At 52.2% G+C, this 17,271-nt stretch overlaps 3 protein-coding genes across 3 annotated transcripts; all 3 read right to left on the bottom strand.

Moving 5' to 3' along the window:
• Positions 1-172: 172 nt before the first annotated feature.
• Positions 173-2,630, bottom strand: LOC101776406 (uncharacterized protein At2g23090). The gene is made up of 3 exons (XM_004955281.3): positions 2,447-2,630; positions 2,245-2,280; positions 173-569 (listed from the first exon to the last, which is right to left on the bottom strand). Exons 1-3 carry the CDS (start codon positions 2,517-2,519, stop codon positions 445-447), a joined length of 234 nt encoding a protein of 77 aa, XP_004955338.1. The 5' UTR covers positions 2,520-2,630; the 3' UTR covers positions 173-444.
• Positions 2,631-5,802: 3,172 nt separating this feature from the next.
• Positions 5,803-7,448, bottom strand: LOC101776001 (GDSL esterase/lipase At5g03600). Its single transcript, XM_004955280.4, has 3 exons — positions 7,330-7,448; positions 6,608-7,227; positions 5,803-6,527 (listed from the first exon to the last, which is right to left on the bottom strand). Exons 1-3 carry the CDS (start codon positions 7,376-7,378, stop codon positions 6,003-6,005), a joined length of 1,194 nt encoding a protein of 397 aa, XP_004955337.2. The 5' UTR covers positions 7,379-7,448; the 3' UTR covers positions 5,803-6,002.
• An 8,065-nt stretch (positions 7,449-15,513) lies between these two features.
• LOC101766859 (GDSL esterase/lipase At5g03600) lies at positions 15,514-17,271 on the bottom strand. The gene is made up of 3 exons (XM_004958776.2): positions 17,164-17,271; positions 16,406-17,061; positions 15,514-16,310 (listed from the first exon to the last, which is right to left on the bottom strand). The coding sequence occupies exons 1-3, from the start codon at positions 17,210-17,212 to the stop codon at positions 15,786-15,788; spliced, it is 1,230 nt and encodes a 409-aa protein (XP_004958833.1). The 5' UTR covers positions 17,213-17,271; the 3' UTR covers positions 15,514-15,785.

The raw sequence follows: 17,271 nt of genomic DNA, 5'->3' as shown, positions 1-17,271 counted from the left end.
CGTGGGCATATTTCCTCGCATTACCTTAGGAAATGATGTGTTTGGGCACCCTTGCTCTTACAATATTTCTACGCTAGCTAGGTAAGCAAAAGACGCCTCCCTGGTAAAATCTGGCTTCAAAGTGTGCTGCACGCTTCATGGATTCTAAAATCGTTTCACCAAGATGTCAGGGTTCCACAGCACAGAAGACAGTAAAATTACTGAGCAAGCACGGGCATTCACAAATCCACACACAATCGATGTTGTAGCGCAACAGGCTGACAGCGAAGGATTACATATAGATGGGGCAAACACAACCGAAGCAGCAGCTGCAACAGCAGTTCAGACCCATAATACATGGTGATGATGACAATACTACTTGCGGATCACGAAAGTTTTCTCCTCTCTGTGGTTTTGATGAAAGAGCATACGCTTCTTGTCAGAGCAGGCATATGCTGCTGCTTACTAATTCTTGAGGTGTGGGAAGCACTGGAAGAGGTCGTTCTTGGGATGCCTCGCCTCTGCGTGCTCTTTGCACTTGGCCTCAGAGGTGGTGCAGATGAAAGTCTGCATGCAGATCTTGCACTGCAAGGAAGAAGTTTTCGATGTGATCATCAGCTCGCGACGGATGGCTATTCTTTTCTTTGCAGGTAAAGGAAATTCTCAGAAAGAAAAGGCATGGTACATCAGACAGTAAATGCCAGCTGAGGAAATTACACAGCAGGTACCTACCTCAGTATTTGCAAGAGCTATCTAAGACAGAGAATTACCAAAACGTTCAGTAGTCAGTGCAGTAGTGAGTTTCCAGATTGCACAGGGGTAATTTTTTATTAAAAAAAAGGGTTATCCATTCCACTACTTGGCCTTTGTATCCCTACCACGTACAGTCAAGGTTAGGCTAGAACAGTTGGGTCACGTTCAGATGTTCCTGAACAAAGGCCGTGTTTAGTTGGGGAATTTGGGAGGTGCCAAATTACTGTTACAGCACTGTAGCACACTGTAGCGTTTCGTTTGTATTTGTGAATTATTGTCCAAATATTGACTAATTAGGCTCAAAAGATTCGTCTCGCAAAGTACAACAAAACTGTGCAATTAGTTTTTAATTTCATCTACATTTAGTACTCCATGCATGTACCGCAAGTTTGATGTGATGGGGAATCTTCTTTTTGCATAGTGTTAAAGTTGGGAGTTGGGAGTAAGGCCGTGTTTAGTTGGGGAATTTGGGAGGTGCCAAATTACTGTTACAGCACTGTAGCACACTGTAGCGTTTCGTTTGTATTTGTAAATTATTGTCCAAATATTGACTAATTAGGCTCAAAAGATTCGTCTCGCAAAGTACAACAAAACTGTGCAATTAGTTTTTAATTTCATCTACATTTAGTACTCCATGTATGTACCGCAAGTTTGATGTGATGGGGAATCTTCTTTTTGCATAGTGTCAAAGTTGGGAGTTGGGAGTAACTAAACATGGCCTAACTAAACATGGCCAAAGTTCAACCATTAGTGACGGTTGATGTGACACCGCTAAGCTAATCAAGTTGATGTGTGCAGCATGGGTTAAGACATCTGGTTGCAGCTATCTATCTCCTGATGGTGGTAAGCTAACCTACCTACCCACTATAGGCGTGAGCCAATAATGTCTGCAGCAAAGGCTTCTGGACTGATGTAAAACTCATAGATGAGCGCAGCAAGGCTATGCGGCGGTGAATCCCCCTGATGTTGAAGTTAAATCCCCCTGTGTAATGAGGTCATGGCGAATTCCCAGAAATCAAATGCAGCTGCAGACATTTGACAGGTTGAGTAGTAGAAGCTAGCAAGCAAGGTACTGATACCCTGGGTTTGATATGGAGTAAGCAATCCATTGCTACCATGCCTAGCACAGGTCCACGCACCTAAAGCGGCAGAGCACGATGAGGAGGACAGGCGATGGGAATTGGTGATGAAACCAGTGGATCTGCGTGGAACGGAGTGGGATTTTTTTCGGGGCGCGGCGATTTTGAGGTTAGGATCGAGCGAATCATGAGCAATCAAGGCCTTATTGCTGTTTTCTACTACCATGAGTAACCAATTCGGGGGAGTACCCCCAAATCGAATCAAATCAGTTCACCCGTCGGGTACCCATACGCGCAGTACAAAAATCGCATCGCAGCAAGAGATAGATAACATGCGCTCTCCTGGTGGCAGATCGGCGGGGAAACGCAGGCAGGCAGAAGAAGGAAGGGGGAGGGGGGGGGGGGGGGGGGGGGGGGAAATAAACCCCCGGGGTGTTCATGGCCTTCTTGTTGGCCTCGAGCTGGCTGCCTGCAAGGAATCGGGGCCCGAATCGATAGGGTTAGATGGAAGCGAACGGATCCGAGGCGGCGGCAGCAGCAGCCGCCGCCGCGGTGGCGAGGAAATCGCGCACGCGGAAAGGAAAGGGATCTGTAGAGAGAGAGAGAGAGAGAGAGAGAGGAGAGGTTGTTGTTACCCTTGGGGCCCTTGTTCTTCTCGGCGTTCCTCTCGCGGGCCATCTTGGCCTTCTGGCCGTTGCCGCCGCCCATGGCTGGTGCTGGTGGTGGTTCTCTTCCGGCTCCGAGGCTGCGAGGAGGGTTGGGGGGTTGGCGTGGGGGTGCGGGCCGGGGGTGTGGCCGTGTGGGGGAAAGAAGAAGAGGAAAGGAGGCGTGGACGCCGACGCGACGCGTTTAATGCACGCAGGCAGGTGGGCCAGGGGCAGGTCGGCGTTGGGTGAAAATCCAACCCCGTGATAAATGGGCCACGGTGGTGGCATCTGGAAATAAATGGGCCCTTTTCCAGAAACTGGTGGCTGGAAATCGCCGCCGCGGCGGGCAGGGCCCACCATGACCGCGACGCTAGAGCCTTCTAGAATTGGAGACCCTTCCCTTCATCAGTATTAGGGCCTGCAATGCATAATAAGCAACTTAAAATAAGCAAATAAGTTGCTTATAAAACCAATCACTCTTGCTTATGGGGTTGCTTATTTTTAGCACATAAGCAACTCTTGGGTTGCTTATGATTGCTTATGGGGACTAAAAGATGCACTTTACACCTCCTACCCTCATTCAATGCACCCTACCTCTCTCTCTCCTCCCTCCCCCATCACCACTCACCAGCTCCCCTTCCTCCGCGCCACCCGCCGCCGCTCCCGCCCGCCGCCGCCGCTCCCGCCCGCCGCCGCCGCTCCCCCACGCAGATCCGCCGCCGCTCCCAGCCGCTGCCCGCCGCCGCCGCCCCTGGCCGACCTGCTGCCGGCCGTCGCCCGCCCCCGCGGAGACCCGCCGCCACTCCCGGCCGCCGCCGGCCCCCAAGATCGGGCGTGTGCAGGAAGAAGAAGGGTGGAAAGGCAAATTGGAGGGGTAGCAACACAAGGGGCAAATATGACAATGTTCATCTCATAAGCAAGGGTATCCAAACAGCTAGACTAAAAATAAGCAACTCCAAATAAGCATCTTTAAGCAACTTAAAGTTGCTTATAATAAGCAACTCAAACCAAACAGGCCCTTAATCATCCATAAGGTGGTGCAATTTTATCTTGCAGCCCAACAAGGAGTAGGCACAAATAAGGCGGTTCGTCCTTTGTATTTTGTGCAAATAAACAAAAAAATGAAGTTTATGAGATTGCAGAAGTAATTAGATAAAAGATGATCGACACGTAGTATGCAACCAAATGAACAAGATATATTTAGATGGTGTACCATTCTTCTAACTGATCGATGATAATAAAGTACAGCATTGTCAACACAATTGACACCAAAACCTAGACCACCAATAAGCATGGACGAAGAATTGTTTATTCCCTAAACTACTAGCTAGCTAGGCACCTAATCCGAACTGACTAACCGAAACTATCTAATCCAAATCTTCTCGTCCATTTCTATTATTCCAATCGATCGATGCCCATCAGAAGTGCTCGAAGTGCTCGAGGTTGGAGACTCCGAGGAACGCCATGATTGGCCCTGGAGCACCTACATGACGGCCCTCTATCCGGCCTGCGTAGGGTGCTCAATGTCCCAGAAGAAGTACTCCTCCAGGTGTTCGCAGAGCGAGTAGCGCCTGTCGAGGTCGCAGTAGTCGCCGGCATCGTCGGCGGCGGCCTCGCAGCAGGGCCGGAGGCGCTCCTAGCTTGAACTGCTTCCCGTACAGCGTCGACCCTTCCTTGGGCTCCACCAGATCCCTCACCACGCTGTTCACGTCCAGGAGCATCACGTCCTCCTCGCCGCCCAGCCAGTCACGGAGCGCCGTGTTGTGCACGAGCGAGCGCAGAACAGCGGCTTGCCAGGGCACATTACTGGCGAGACGGAAAAAGGAGCTGTCTCTGCCAGAGCCGTAGTTGGCGAGGGCGGTATCGTCGTGGAGCGCGCGCGTGGGCGGCGCGACTGTGGAGGAGACGGAAAAGCCGGAAGGCATCGGGGCGCGCGGCTGGGGATCCGGGCGAGGTGATGGGTGTGGGATGCGAGGCGGTCTGGCGTGGTAGCGGCAAATCCTCTGTCGCGGCAGCGACAGGGCGCCTTGGTGCGGCCGGCGAGCAAGATGAGGCGAGGCAGAAAGGGCTGCAGGAGCTTCCGCGCGTGATTAGGAAGGGGCGCGCTGATCTTTCTTAACGCGGCCGGCGACTGGGCGAGGCGGTGCTCGTCAGGGAGGTCGAGCCACGCGGCGGAGAGGCTCTGAAGCGGGGCACACGCTGGCTCTGGCGTGTTTGACTCCAGAGATCCGGGGGATCTGATTGTGGGTCCACCATCCAGTCTTTGGCTCTCCCACAGCTCTAAGATTTTGGAGGAACACCGGTTTCGGGACTTAGGGAAGAGCTGCTGCTTGCTGGGTCCGTGCGATATTTTTGGGTTTTTAGGGGTCGGACCGATGGAAAATGCAGATTTGGAATTAGTCTTGAGATTAACTCAGCTGATTAATCAAGGTCGTTACACTGCCATTTATTAATTCTATTATTCGGGAGAGATCAAACCATATCTTTGTCATTTACGAATAGCTGATTTTATTTTGCTACTGCCTTCTTCTAGTTCTATATAAACAACTAGGACGTAGGAGATAGCGCAACAAATCCAATCTAGGTAAGTCGTTGGTCCAGACAACAAAGCAATACGTAGCCATTGCTCTCCATATCATCAGATCATGTCGCGCGTCAAGAAGCATAGTATAGTTTTTTTTGTTCTTAGCTGCTCTTGTTGTGATGGCACAGTTTTCTCTACTTTTAATGCAGATGGTAAGTGGTGGTACGCGAACACAGCTAGCCACCCAGCCAAAATCTGATACGCAATAATACTGGTTCCTTACTTCCTTGTAGTTTTTGATATGTGTTCTTTGTGTATCATCACAATATTTTGAGCTGACTTCTATGTTCAAACTATAGGATCTTCCTTTTCCATGTGCTGAGTTATTACTTTTACAATCTTAAAGTTTTTGCTAATGCTCAAATTATATACTACCCCCGTTCCTTTTTAATTAATGACGTTCAGACCAAAAAGTTTAGCCGTACAAAGCTCCTGTATCTTTGCTTTGTTTTTGTGGTCTACTAATTAATTGGTGCGGGGATGAACGCTGACAGGAGGAAGGAAGGGAGCAAATCCTATTGCAAGGTTGCCCCTGGGCATACCGGGAAAAGTAGAGACTTTTGTTGCGGCACTATGAATGCAATTAAGAAATCACTTCTTCGATGGCACTGGTTTGGGCTTATCTCTCTCACAAAGAAAAGGTTTTGTTTCGTAACAAGTATTTTGCGCAAATAAACAAAGAAAAAAAGAAGATTATGGGATTGCAAAAGTAATTAAATTGAGCAGATAAAAGATGATCTACACATAGTATGCAACCAAACGAACAAGATATATTAAGATGGTGTGCCAGCATTGTCAACACAGTTGACACCAAAACCTGAACCACCAATAAGCATGGACGAAGAATTGTTTATTCCCTAAACTGCTAGCTAGCTAGGCACCTAATCCGAACTGACTAACCGAAACTATCTTATCCAAATCTTCTCGTCCATTTCTGTTATTCCAATCGATCGATGGCCATCAGAAGTGCTCGAGGTTGGAGACTCCGAGGAACGCCATGATTGGGCCCTGGAGCAGCTGCATGACAGCCCTCCATCCGGCCTGCGTGGGGTGCTCGTTGTCCCAGAAGAAGTACTCCTCCGGGTGTTCGCAGAGCGAGTAGCGCCCGTCGAGGCCGCAGTAGTCGCCGGCGTCTTCGTCGTTGGCCTCGCAGCAGGGCCGGAGGCGCTCCTTGAACTGCTTCCCGTAGAGCGTCGACCCTTCCTTGGGCTCCACCAGGTCCCTCACCACGCTGTTCACGTCCAGGAGCATCACGTCCTCCTCGCCGCCCAGCCGGTCACGGAGCGCCGTGTTGTGCACCTCGGAGACCCAGTTGCGGCTGTCGTCGCAGGAGCTGTAGGGGTCGCTGGATTGCCTCGTCAGCCACGGCGTGCAGCCGTACGAGATCACCGTGTTCACCAGGACCTTGGGGACGCCCAGGTCCTGCAGATCCGACACGATGCTCGCCACCTCATCGATCACCTTCGATATCGTATCGTTTATCGCCTGCAAATGCAATGGGATTAAATATAATGATCCATCAATACTACTATACGTAGATGTGTATATACCCAGGTACTACTCACGTCGTTATTGGCGTATGCGTAGTCGTCGCCGGAGTAGGCGAGGAGCGCCACCGAGTCCCTCAGGTCCTTGCGCTCGACCACGCCGTCCCTGATCAGGTTCCTCAGCTGCTGGACCTGCGCCCTGAGCTTGGGCACGCCCGCCGGCGTATCCAGCGCGACGGAGCCGCCGACGGCGAAGTTCAGGCCGGCGGCGTCGATGCCGTCGTCCCAGTCGTCGTACGTGTAGGGCGGGGGTGACTCGCTGCGGCCCATGATCTTGGCCAGAAAGTCCGGCTGCACCAGGCCGTCGGAGAAGCGGCCGCTCGGCTGCCTGCCGTGCGCCGTGTCCGACATGCCGAAGGGGGAGCGCCACGAGCGGGAGCCGTAGCCGAGTTGGGGGTCCGAGTCGCCGTTGCCGGTGTCGGCGAAGTCGTCCCCGAACACCAACAGCTTCTTGGGCTTGGCATCAGCAGGGGGGCTATCGGTATCATCATCATCATCAGAAGGGGGGCTATCGGTATCACCATCATCATCAGTAGGGGGGCTATCGATATCATGATGGTGGCCGTGGTGACGGTGGCGCCGCTGGGACGACAAGTCGCCGGCGGCCACCGCTCGGGACTCCGCCACACGGCTTGCGCCTGCATGCATATGCAGCCGTAGGTAAGTAGATGCAACACCACATACACATATGCATGAGATACAACAGTGCGAATGCTAATGTTGACAATAGAGTAGCTTACCGTTGAGCAGCAAGAAGAGGACGAAGCAGCTAATGGCCAAAGAATTCATGGTGAGAGGTGAATGAACAGATCGGATTTTTTTTTCTTATGGGAAAGGAGCTGCTCGAGAGAGAAGCTAGTTTCGGCCTGCGTGGGAACAACGTACGGCTTATCTATTTATAGTCCAGCATCAAGCAAATTGAATTAGAGATTGCGGAGAGGTTTATCTCTTGCACATATTTGTTCAAGCAAATTGAATTAGATATTGCGGAGAGGTTTATCTCTTGCACGTATTTGTTCAAGCAAATTGAATTAGAGATTGCGGAGAGGTTTATCTCTTGCACGTATTTTGAGCACCCTAGAGTTTTAGGGGGCGTTTTCTTCCCGTGTCTTATTTTTAGCACGTGTCACATCGAATGTTTAGATACTAATTAGGAGTAGTAAACGTAGACTATTTACAAAACCAATTACATAAGTGGAATCTAAACGGCGAGACGAATCTATTAAGCCTAATTAAGCCTAATTAATCCATCATTAGCAAAATATTTACTGTAGCAACACATTGTCAAATCATGGACTAATTAGGCTTAATAGATTCGTCTCGCCGTTTAGATTCGTCTTATGTAATGGGTTTTGTAAATAGTCTACGTTTAATACTCCTAATTAGTATCTAAACATTTGATGTGACGGGTGCTAAAGTTTAGCAAGTGGAAGAAAACAGGCCCTTAGTTGGCACAAAATTACATCCGTGAATACACCTTTTTTGAGCTTTTTGGAGAAAAAAAAAATCCATAGGTGTTGTCTAGCAAATATAAAAATTATAATCTAGACTCATTCACGGAAACGGACTTTTTTAGTCCTCACTCGGAAGATGCATCCATAGTCCCATTTTTAATTTGTTGCGGACTTCATCAGAATTTTCCCGATCGAAGATAATATAATAAGAAATTATATATCGAAAAACTGAAAGCATAACATTATCGAAAAAAATGAAGTACCAAAACAATAGATTTCTCGAACGCTGATGGACTGTATATGACAATCGTCGCAGCAGCAAATTAAACTACTCAAAAGCTTGTAATCTGGCAAAATCTGTTAGCTGATCACTCTGCAAATCGTAAATGCATCCTCTTGGCCGGCGGCGGGGACGACGACGTATGTTGCTGCTGGCGCGCGCTCCGCGAAATCTTCACCATGTTCTGCATCGCCGGAGTCGCGTACGGCCGCGGTGCAGCTCCGCCTCCTAGCCGGAGTATACCCCCACGTCCAGCACCGCGGCCCGGACGTACAAAGTGTGTTGGCGGCCGCACTGCCACCGACAAGGCGCGTTGCTGCCTGTGCGAGCTCATGCCGGAAAGCATGGCCGCGCGGCCCGTCTGCTCGTACTCCCTCCGGCTCGCCACGCGGGCGGCGAGGTCGCTCAGCTCGTCCTCCAGCGCGTCGGGTCCCCGGCCATCCCCGGCGCCGAGCGCCGCACGGCCTCCTGCCCGTCCTCGAGTATGCGCGCCGCCTTCGCGTGCTCGCCGCGCTCGGCCGCCGCCCGTGCGGCGGCCATGTCCTCCGTCGCTGTCACGCGGACGCGCTCCCGCACCACTTCCATGGACAGTCCGTCGGGCACTTGGGACAATGGCCTCAGCACCGCGGCGTCGTCGCCGGCAACGTCTTCGCAGCACCCTCTCACCGCGTCTCGGTACGAGCATCTCACTTTGATCAATTGGGTGACCTCTTCCGTAGCTTCGGCTGCCGGCACGCGCACGAACACCAAGAAGCGCCTCTCCTCGTCCGCGTAGAGCTCGCCGACGTCCACCGAGGCGGCCCGGCGGTCCGCGTCGACGCGGTTCTCGTAGCGGCCCGACTTGACGCCCAGGACTCGCACGCCCGGGTGCACGCACGCCACGGCGACGCGCACGTCCTGCATGGCGACCGAGAGGAGCCCGCCGACGCACTGCGCGAACGAGTCCTCGATGGCCGCCTGGTTCTCGACGAAGGAGAACGTGCCGCCCGTCTCCTCCGCGACGGTGTGCATCGCCGCCGCGTCGTGGTCGGTGCCGAAGCCGAACGTGTGGATGGGCGCCGCGCGGCCCCTGAATGAAGGTGGCACGAGATCGACGTGCCGACGCGGCACGTACCCATCCCGCCCGTCGGAGAGGAGGATGACGCTGGTGACGGCGTTCCTGTGCCGGCGGTCGTCGAGCTCCCTGGTGGCCACGCGGAGGCCCTCGCCGATGTTGGTGCCGCCGCCCGCGGCGAGGGCCTCCACGGCGCACTTCGCCGAGGCCTTCCCGTCGGCCGCCATGCGCGCGAGCCGGACCACGCGGGTCGCGTCGTTCGAGAAGGAGACGACGCTGAGGCGGTCGGTCGGGCCGAGGTTGTCGATGACGAACCCCACGGCCTGCTTCACCAGGCGCAGCTTCTCGCCGCGCATGCTGCCGCTGACGTCGATCACCGTCACGAGGTCGAGCGGCGCGCGCCGCGCGCCCGCGGCCGCCGCCCCCGGCGCCACGGCGTGCACGAGCACCGCGAAGCTGCCCCTGGACGCGCCCCTGGCCACGGCCGGTCGCTCGCAGTGCGTCTTAACTGCCACCACCGCGTGGTCGGCCGCATCTCGCGACGCCTCGACGGTCTGATCCGCCACCGGCGGGTCGTCGTCGTCGTCGTACGGGCCATGGTTATGATGATGATGAGAAGACGACGGTCGCCTTGCGGGAGGAGGACTGGAGGAGAACGGCAGGTCGCGCCACGCGGCCTTGCAGATCGGGCAGTCCCTGTGGCCGTGCGCGACGCTGCGGAGATGCAGCGGTGGTGGAAGAAGTGGGAGCACTCGGCCGTGAAGATGGCCTGGCCCCGGCCGACGTCGCCGAGGCAGATGGCGCACGGGTCGGCAGCGGCGTCGCCCTCCATCGCGACGCGCCTAGGCCCTGGCTAGGGATCGCTTCAGATCAAAGTTTTCCAAATGGGCCAGGCCCACTGGGTGGCCCGAGGCTCGGCACTAAAAAACCCGGCATGAACACGGGCCCGGCACGAGGGGAATAGTGCTCGGGCCGGCCCAGTACGATGATAGTGCCGGGCCTGGGCCGCATTCCTGGCACGCTGGGCCAGCACGAGCCCGGCACGATTTTTGGGCCGGCCCGACACCCCCGCGCCCCTCGCCTCCCGACCGTTGATCTCCGGCGTCCCGTCGCCTCCTGACCGTTGGATCGAGCCGTTGGGGAGGGGATATATAAGCCCGCCGGCGCGTCGCCCCGCTCGGCCGCAAACCCTAGCTCATTTCCTTCCCCTCCCCGCCGCTCTCGCTCTGGATCTGGATCTCGCTCTCCTCTCGGCTCTCGCTCTCCTCTGGCTCTCCGCCTCCCGCACGCCTCGCCGGCTCGCCGGTCGCCGCCTCTGGCTCTCCTCCTCTCCGCCTCCGCTCTCTCGTCTCCTCCCTCGCCGGCGACCGTTGGCCCCCCTCGCCTCCCGACCGTTGTCTGTTGGTGTTCTACTGATTCGTTCTTGTTTCATCTTCTTCCTCCCCCAACCCCCTCCTCCTCTCGCCTCCTCCCTCTCCGGCAACCGAAGGCCGGCGTCGGCCGCCTACCGGCACCGCTAGCCCCCCTCGCCTCCCGACCGTTGTCTGTTGGTGTTCTTCTACTGATTCGTTGGTGTTCTTCTTCCCCCAACCCCCACCTCCTCTCGCTCCTCCCTGGCTCCGGTGTTCAGATCCGTTGTTAGTTCACCTAGCCGTGCGCTCTGGTGATCCGGATTCGTTGGTAAGCCGTTGCGTTGTTGTCTTCTTCCCCCACCTCTCGCTCTCACCCATTCCTCTATCCACTGTCCTGTTGCCTCCTCTCGCTCCTCCCTGGCTCTGTGCTCCAGATCCGTTGTTCGTTGACCATCGCCGTGCGCTCTAGTGCTCCGGATTTGTTGGTAAGCCGTTGCGTTGTTTGCGTTGTTGTCTGCTGGTGTTCTTCTACTGATTTGTTGGTGTTCTTCTCCTGACTCGTTCTTGTTTTGTGTTCGAGGTTGATCCGTTGAGGGACCAGAGTGTCGACGATGGACGGCGGCGACGATTTCCAGGAGCACACCATCAACGACGAGCTTCGGATGATGGGCCAGCGAGGTGATGATGAGAGTGACATGGAGGCAGAGCGGGACGAGCTCTTCAGTCGTAGCGTTGTCGATCCAATCGACATAGCTGCGACTGAAGCACCACCTGCTGGTCAAGAAGCACCTGATGCTGATCCAGACATGGTGAGCAGCGGCACCAAGAGGTCCCGTTCCACCACCTCTGAGTGCTGGAAGGACTTTGAAAAGATATTCAAGGACATCAATGGGAAGAAGGTAAGGGTCTCTGCCAAGTATAATCATTGTGGCATTATATATGCTGCAAGATCTTCCATTAGCACTGGCCATCTCACCAGGCATGTTGAGAAATGCCCAAACAGGAGGGCTAAGGTTCGTAATTCCCAGTCTCTGATCCATTTCAACCCTGACGGTTTTGTCCGTAAATGGGATTACTCTGCTGAGGTAGCTCGTACTCAATTATGTCGTTTGATTGCTAGACTAAATCTTCCTCTGTGTTTTGGTGCATCTCCTACTTTTGAAGAGTATATTAAACTTGCTCATAATCCTAGATTTTCTGCTGTTTCTACGCAATCAACCACTAGAGATATGTGCAAGTACTTTACTGATTGCCGTGCTAAGCTTATTGAATCATTTGTTGTCGTTTCATCTGTGTCTATCACTTCTGATATCTGGTTTGGTAATGCTAAGGAAGATTACCTTAGTGTGGTTGCTCATTATGTTAATGCTGATTGGCAATTAGAGAAGAGGTTAATTGGTTTAAGGCTTATTGATGAATCTCACTCTGGCCAGAACATTTCTGACCGTGTGACTAGTGTGCTAGAGGAGTATGGTTTGATTTCAAAGGTGTTTTCTGTTACTTTGGATAATGCCTCTGCTAATACTACTGCTATGGAGAAACTTAGTCCTAAATTAGCTGCTTATGTTGGATCATTGTTCTTACATCAACGTTGTGCTTGTCATATCATCAATCTCATGGTTAAATCTGCCATTAGTCTGATTGAGCCATATCTAGATGCATTTAGATCTGCAATATCTTTCATCAATGCTTCTAACCAGCGCATTGCTGCATTTAAGAGATTTTGTCTAGCTGTGAATGTTCGTCCTAGAAAGTTTGGTTTGGACATGAAGTCAGGTGGAACTCCACTTATCTCATGCTCAAGCATTTGCTCCCTTACAGACAGACATTTAATGTTTTCATTGAGACTAACTATCCTAGGGGTGAAAGAGATCCTTTACTGTTGACAGAAGATCATTGGACTGTTGCACAGAGTATGCTATCCTTCTTTGAACTCTTTTATAATTGTACTGTTGCACTATCTGGTGTTTATTATCCTACCTCTCCACTTATGTTGCATCAGCTCATTTTGATTGCTAAGCATCTTAGATATTATGAAAATGATGAATTGCTTAGGCATGTTGTTGTTCCTATGAAAGATTACTATCTTAAGTACTGGAGAGACATTCCTATGCTTTATTCTGTTGCATTTATATTGGACCCTAGAGCTAAATTGAAAGGTTTTCAAAATGTGCTCAGGTTGTTATCTAATCTTACTGGTACTGATTATTCTGCTTACTTCACTGATGTTAGAGCTGAACTGTCTACTGCATTTAAACTGTATGGACAAGTTTGGTGCAGTAAAATTGCAAACTCCTCCACCTCCATCCACTTCTGGTAAGAAAACTAGTGCTTGGGATGATATTTTTTCCACTGGTTCAGATTTTGGTGTATCTGCCTTTGGAATTCATGATCTCCCTGGTACTTCTTTCTCCACCCCTCCTCCCTCTTTGCCTCTTGCTTTGTCTAGAAGGTTATCTGCAAGTGCTTTGCCGCAAGCAGCAAGCACTACTGCAACTGCAAGTGGTATGGGTATTGGCAATGAACTCTCTACCTACTTGGACAGTGACACTGTCACCCATTTTGATGATAACTTCAGCATCTTATCTTGGTGGCATGAGCATAAAAGAACTTATCCTGTTCTGTCCATCTTAGCTAGAGATGTTCTTTCTGTTCCTGTTTCCACAGTTTCATCAGAATCTGTTTTCAGCACTACTGGCAGGATCATTGAGGAGAGGCGGCGTCGATTGCAACCGGAGACGGTCGAGATGCTTTCTTGCGTCAAGGATTGGGAGGCTGCAGAAGCAAGACTTCAGAACTTAATAGAGGATGAAGAACTTGAGGAGAGTTTTGCTAATTTGTACCTAGATGTCGCTGAGAATTCAGAAGTGTAACACTGGCCTGTAATAACTTAAGTTTTTTTAGAACTATTATTTGATTGAGCTAGGCTGTACTCTTTTTTCCTATCCAGGGTTTTTTCTCACGAGGTGTGAGTTTTACCTGGATAGGTTTTTAACGAGGCAGCCATTGCACCAGCTCAAACTTATAATTTATAATCTGCTGTCTCTCTGTGATGTTGATCTGTGATGTGTTGATTTGTGATTTGTGAAGTTTGATAAGATGATTTTATTTTGTTGAAGTTAAAATCTGATGTTCTTTTATAGATAAATGACTTGTGTATGTTGTGTTAATGAGTATGAGTGGTCATTGAGACCTTAGTGCCTGGCCCGGCACTAGCACGCTAGTGCCTGCTGTGTCACCGTGCCGGCCCGACCCTTAAAAAAAGGCCGTAGTGCCGGGCCTGGGCTGCCTGTTCGGTACGACGGCACGACACGGCACGGCACGACAGAGGGGTCGGGCCATTTCGTGCCGGGCCCTTTCGTGCTAGGGCCGAGCTAGGGCCGGGCGGCCCATATGGAAATCTATTCATCAGATTGGCCGCCCTTGAGGCTACGAAATAGGAATATATGCCGGAGATCGGTGTGTGGACGTGCCGTGATCGGCTCCGAAAGGTGTCCTGTGCGTACCCGCCCTTGATGCATGCCGCGTAGACACGCAGGAGATCGACCGGACCCTCTCGGCTCGGCATGCACAAAAACGTGTCATCTTCTTTGGGAACTTTGCATTGTTTGGGAATTGTTACTTGCCCAGGTTTCTCTCTAGAGTACGTACACATGCAGCTGCACAGGTGAAGGAGGCACAACAATTGCACATCCTGACAGGGAACTAACGTAACGCTAGCACTTGTGCAAAAGCTTCTGCAAGTGACTTTGAAGGCATTTGTTGTGACTAGAACTTCTGGAAATGACTTTGAAAGCATGCATGTCCCAGTGCAGACCACAGAAGTTTTACAGTAGAGCACATTGTGATTGTAAAATGTCTGACAGTAGAGCACGTTAATGAAATTGTGGGTGGACTTTAGATCAAATATTAATTGGATGTATTGACAGGAGATATAACAGGATTGCTACTTGAGATGATCTAAAAATCGTCTGGGTTCTTGCCTGCAGGTTTCTCTAGTTTCGACTTTCGAGTCTCTAGCTAAATGGTTTAGCTCGATCTGCTGCTATGTGGAGCTTATGGAAACACCTTTTGCTTTCAGTCTGGCAGGTGGCGGGACTTGCAGCTGGTGTGGCATCCCATGCTCGCAATGGCCAAAGCCTCAAGAATAGGGAGCAAGTCTGTCCCTTTCGCGTCTGTCCCTTTCGCCGTCTGCACCTGTACAAAGGCTGGCAACCTTCCTAGCGTCCCGACTAAAATTTCCGGTTCCCATCCATTTCCATCAAATTTTCGACCGTATTGTTCGTTTCTGTAAACCCGTATAACTTGCTCCCGGCTGTCCCGCTCCTACTCCTGCAACGAAATGCGGGAGCGGAAATGAGAGGGGTTTTCCCACCCGTTTCCATCTGTTTTCATCACTATCCGTGATCCTTGCGTGCAATGCAAGTGTGCAACCGAACTACCACTTCCAGGATCTACCTCCATCGACCATCGTGTTATGCCCTTTTCTTTTTTACCGAAAAAGGAGCTAGGAAACCATACCCTTTTTTATATTTTTTTTCTTTTTTACTGAAATAAGGTAACCCTACCTTTTTTTTACAATTCTTTTATTCCAAACCCGTTTATTTCGCTCCCACGGGCAATCCAACCTGAGCCTGCTAGGTGCTACTAGGCTAGAGGCTCTTTCGTTGTATTATAATTCTACCTCTAGCTTCATATTAGTTTCTCTCACAAAGAAAAGTTTTGTTTTGTAGCTAGTCGTCGCAGTTCGTCCTTTGCAAATAAAAAAAATGAAGTTTATGGGATTGCAGAAGTAATTAAATTGAGCAGATAAAAGATGATTTACACATAGTATGCAACCAAATGAAGCGTCATTCTTCTAACTGATCGATGATGACAAACTATAGCATTGTCAACACAGTTGACACCAAAACCTAGACCACCAATAAGCATGGACGAAGAATTATTTATTCCCTTAACTACTAGCTAGCTAGGCACCTAATCCGAACTGACTAACCGAAACTATCTAATCCAAATCTTCTCGTCCATTTCTGTTATTCCAATCGATCGATGGCCATCAGAAGTGCTCGAGGTTGGAGATTCCGAGGAACGCCATGATTGGGCCCTGGAGCAGCTGCATGACGGCCCTCCATCCGGCCTGCGTGGGGTGCTCAATGTCCCAGAAGAAGTACTCCTCCGGGTGTTCGCAGAGCGAGTAGCGCCCGTCGAGGCCGCAGTAGTCGCCGGCGTCATCGTCGGCGGCCTCGCAGCAGGGCCGGAGGCGCTCCTTGAACTGCTTCCCGTACAGCGTCGACCCTTCCTTGGGCTCCACCAGATCCCTCACCACGCTGTTCACGTCCAGGAGCATCACGTCCTCCTCGCCGCCCAGCCGGTCACGGAGGGCCGTGTTGTGCTCGTCGGAGACCCAGCTGCGGCCGTCGTCACAGGAGCTGTAGGGGTTGCTGGATCGCCTCGTCAGCCACGGCGTGCAGCCGTACGAGATCACCGTGTTCACCAGGACCTTGGGGACGCCCAGGTCCTGCAGATCCGACACGATGCTCGCCAGCTCATCGATCACCTTCGATATCGTACCGTTCATCGCCTGCAAATGCATGGGATCCATCAATATTGTACTACAGCGTAGATGTATATATACATATAGCAGCTACATCTAAGAATACCCAGGATACTACTCACGTCGTTATCGACGTATGCGTAGTCGCCGCCGGAGTAGGTGAGGAGCGCCACCGAGTCCCTCAGGTCCTTGCGCTCGACCACGCCGTCCCTAATCAGGTTCCTCAGCTGCTGGACCTGTTCCCTGAGCTTGGGCACGCCCGCCGGCGCGGGCACGCCCGCCGGCGCGGGCACGCCCGCCGGCGTATCCAGCGCGACGGAGAAGCCGACGGCGAAGTTCAGGCCGGCGGCGTCGATGCCGTCGTCCCAGTCGTCGTACGTGTAGGGCGGGGGTGACTCGCTGTGGCCCAAGATCTTGGCCAGAAAGTCCGGCTGCACCAGGCCGTCGGAGAAGCGGCCGCTCGGCTGCCTGCCGTGCGCCGTGTCCGACATGCCGAAGGGGGAGCGCCACGAGCGGGAGAGTACGCCGCGTTTGGGGTCCGAATCGCCGTTGCCGGTGTCGGCGAAGTCGTCCCCGAACACCAACAGCTTCTTGGGCTTGGCATCAGCAGGGGGGCTATCGGCATCATCATCATCATCAGAAGGGGGGCTATCGGTATCACCATCATCATCAGTAGGGGGGCTATCGATATCATGATGGTGGCCGTGGTGACGGTGGCGCCGCTGGGACGACAAGTCGCCGGCGGCCACCGCTCGGGACTCCGCCACACGGCTTGCGCCTGCATGCATATGCAGCCGTAGGTAAGTAGATGCAACACCACATACACATATGCATGAGATACAACAGTGCGAATGCTAATGTTGACAATAGAGTAGCTTACCGTTGAGCAGCAAGAAGAGGACGAAGCAGCTAATGGCCAAAGAATTCATGGTGAGAGGTGAATGAACAGATCGGATTTTTTTTTTCTTATGGGAAAGGAGCTGCTCGA

Source organism: Setaria italica, chromosome II, assembly GCF_000263155.2.
Source record: "Setaria italica strain Yugu1 chromosome II, Setaria_italica_v2.0, whole genome shotgun sequence".
Classification (NCBI taxonomy): domain Eukaryota; kingdom Viridiplantae; phylum Streptophyta; class Magnoliopsida; order Poales; family Poaceae; genus Setaria; species Setaria italica.
This window is presented reverse-complemented; position numbering and strand designations above follow the sequence as displayed.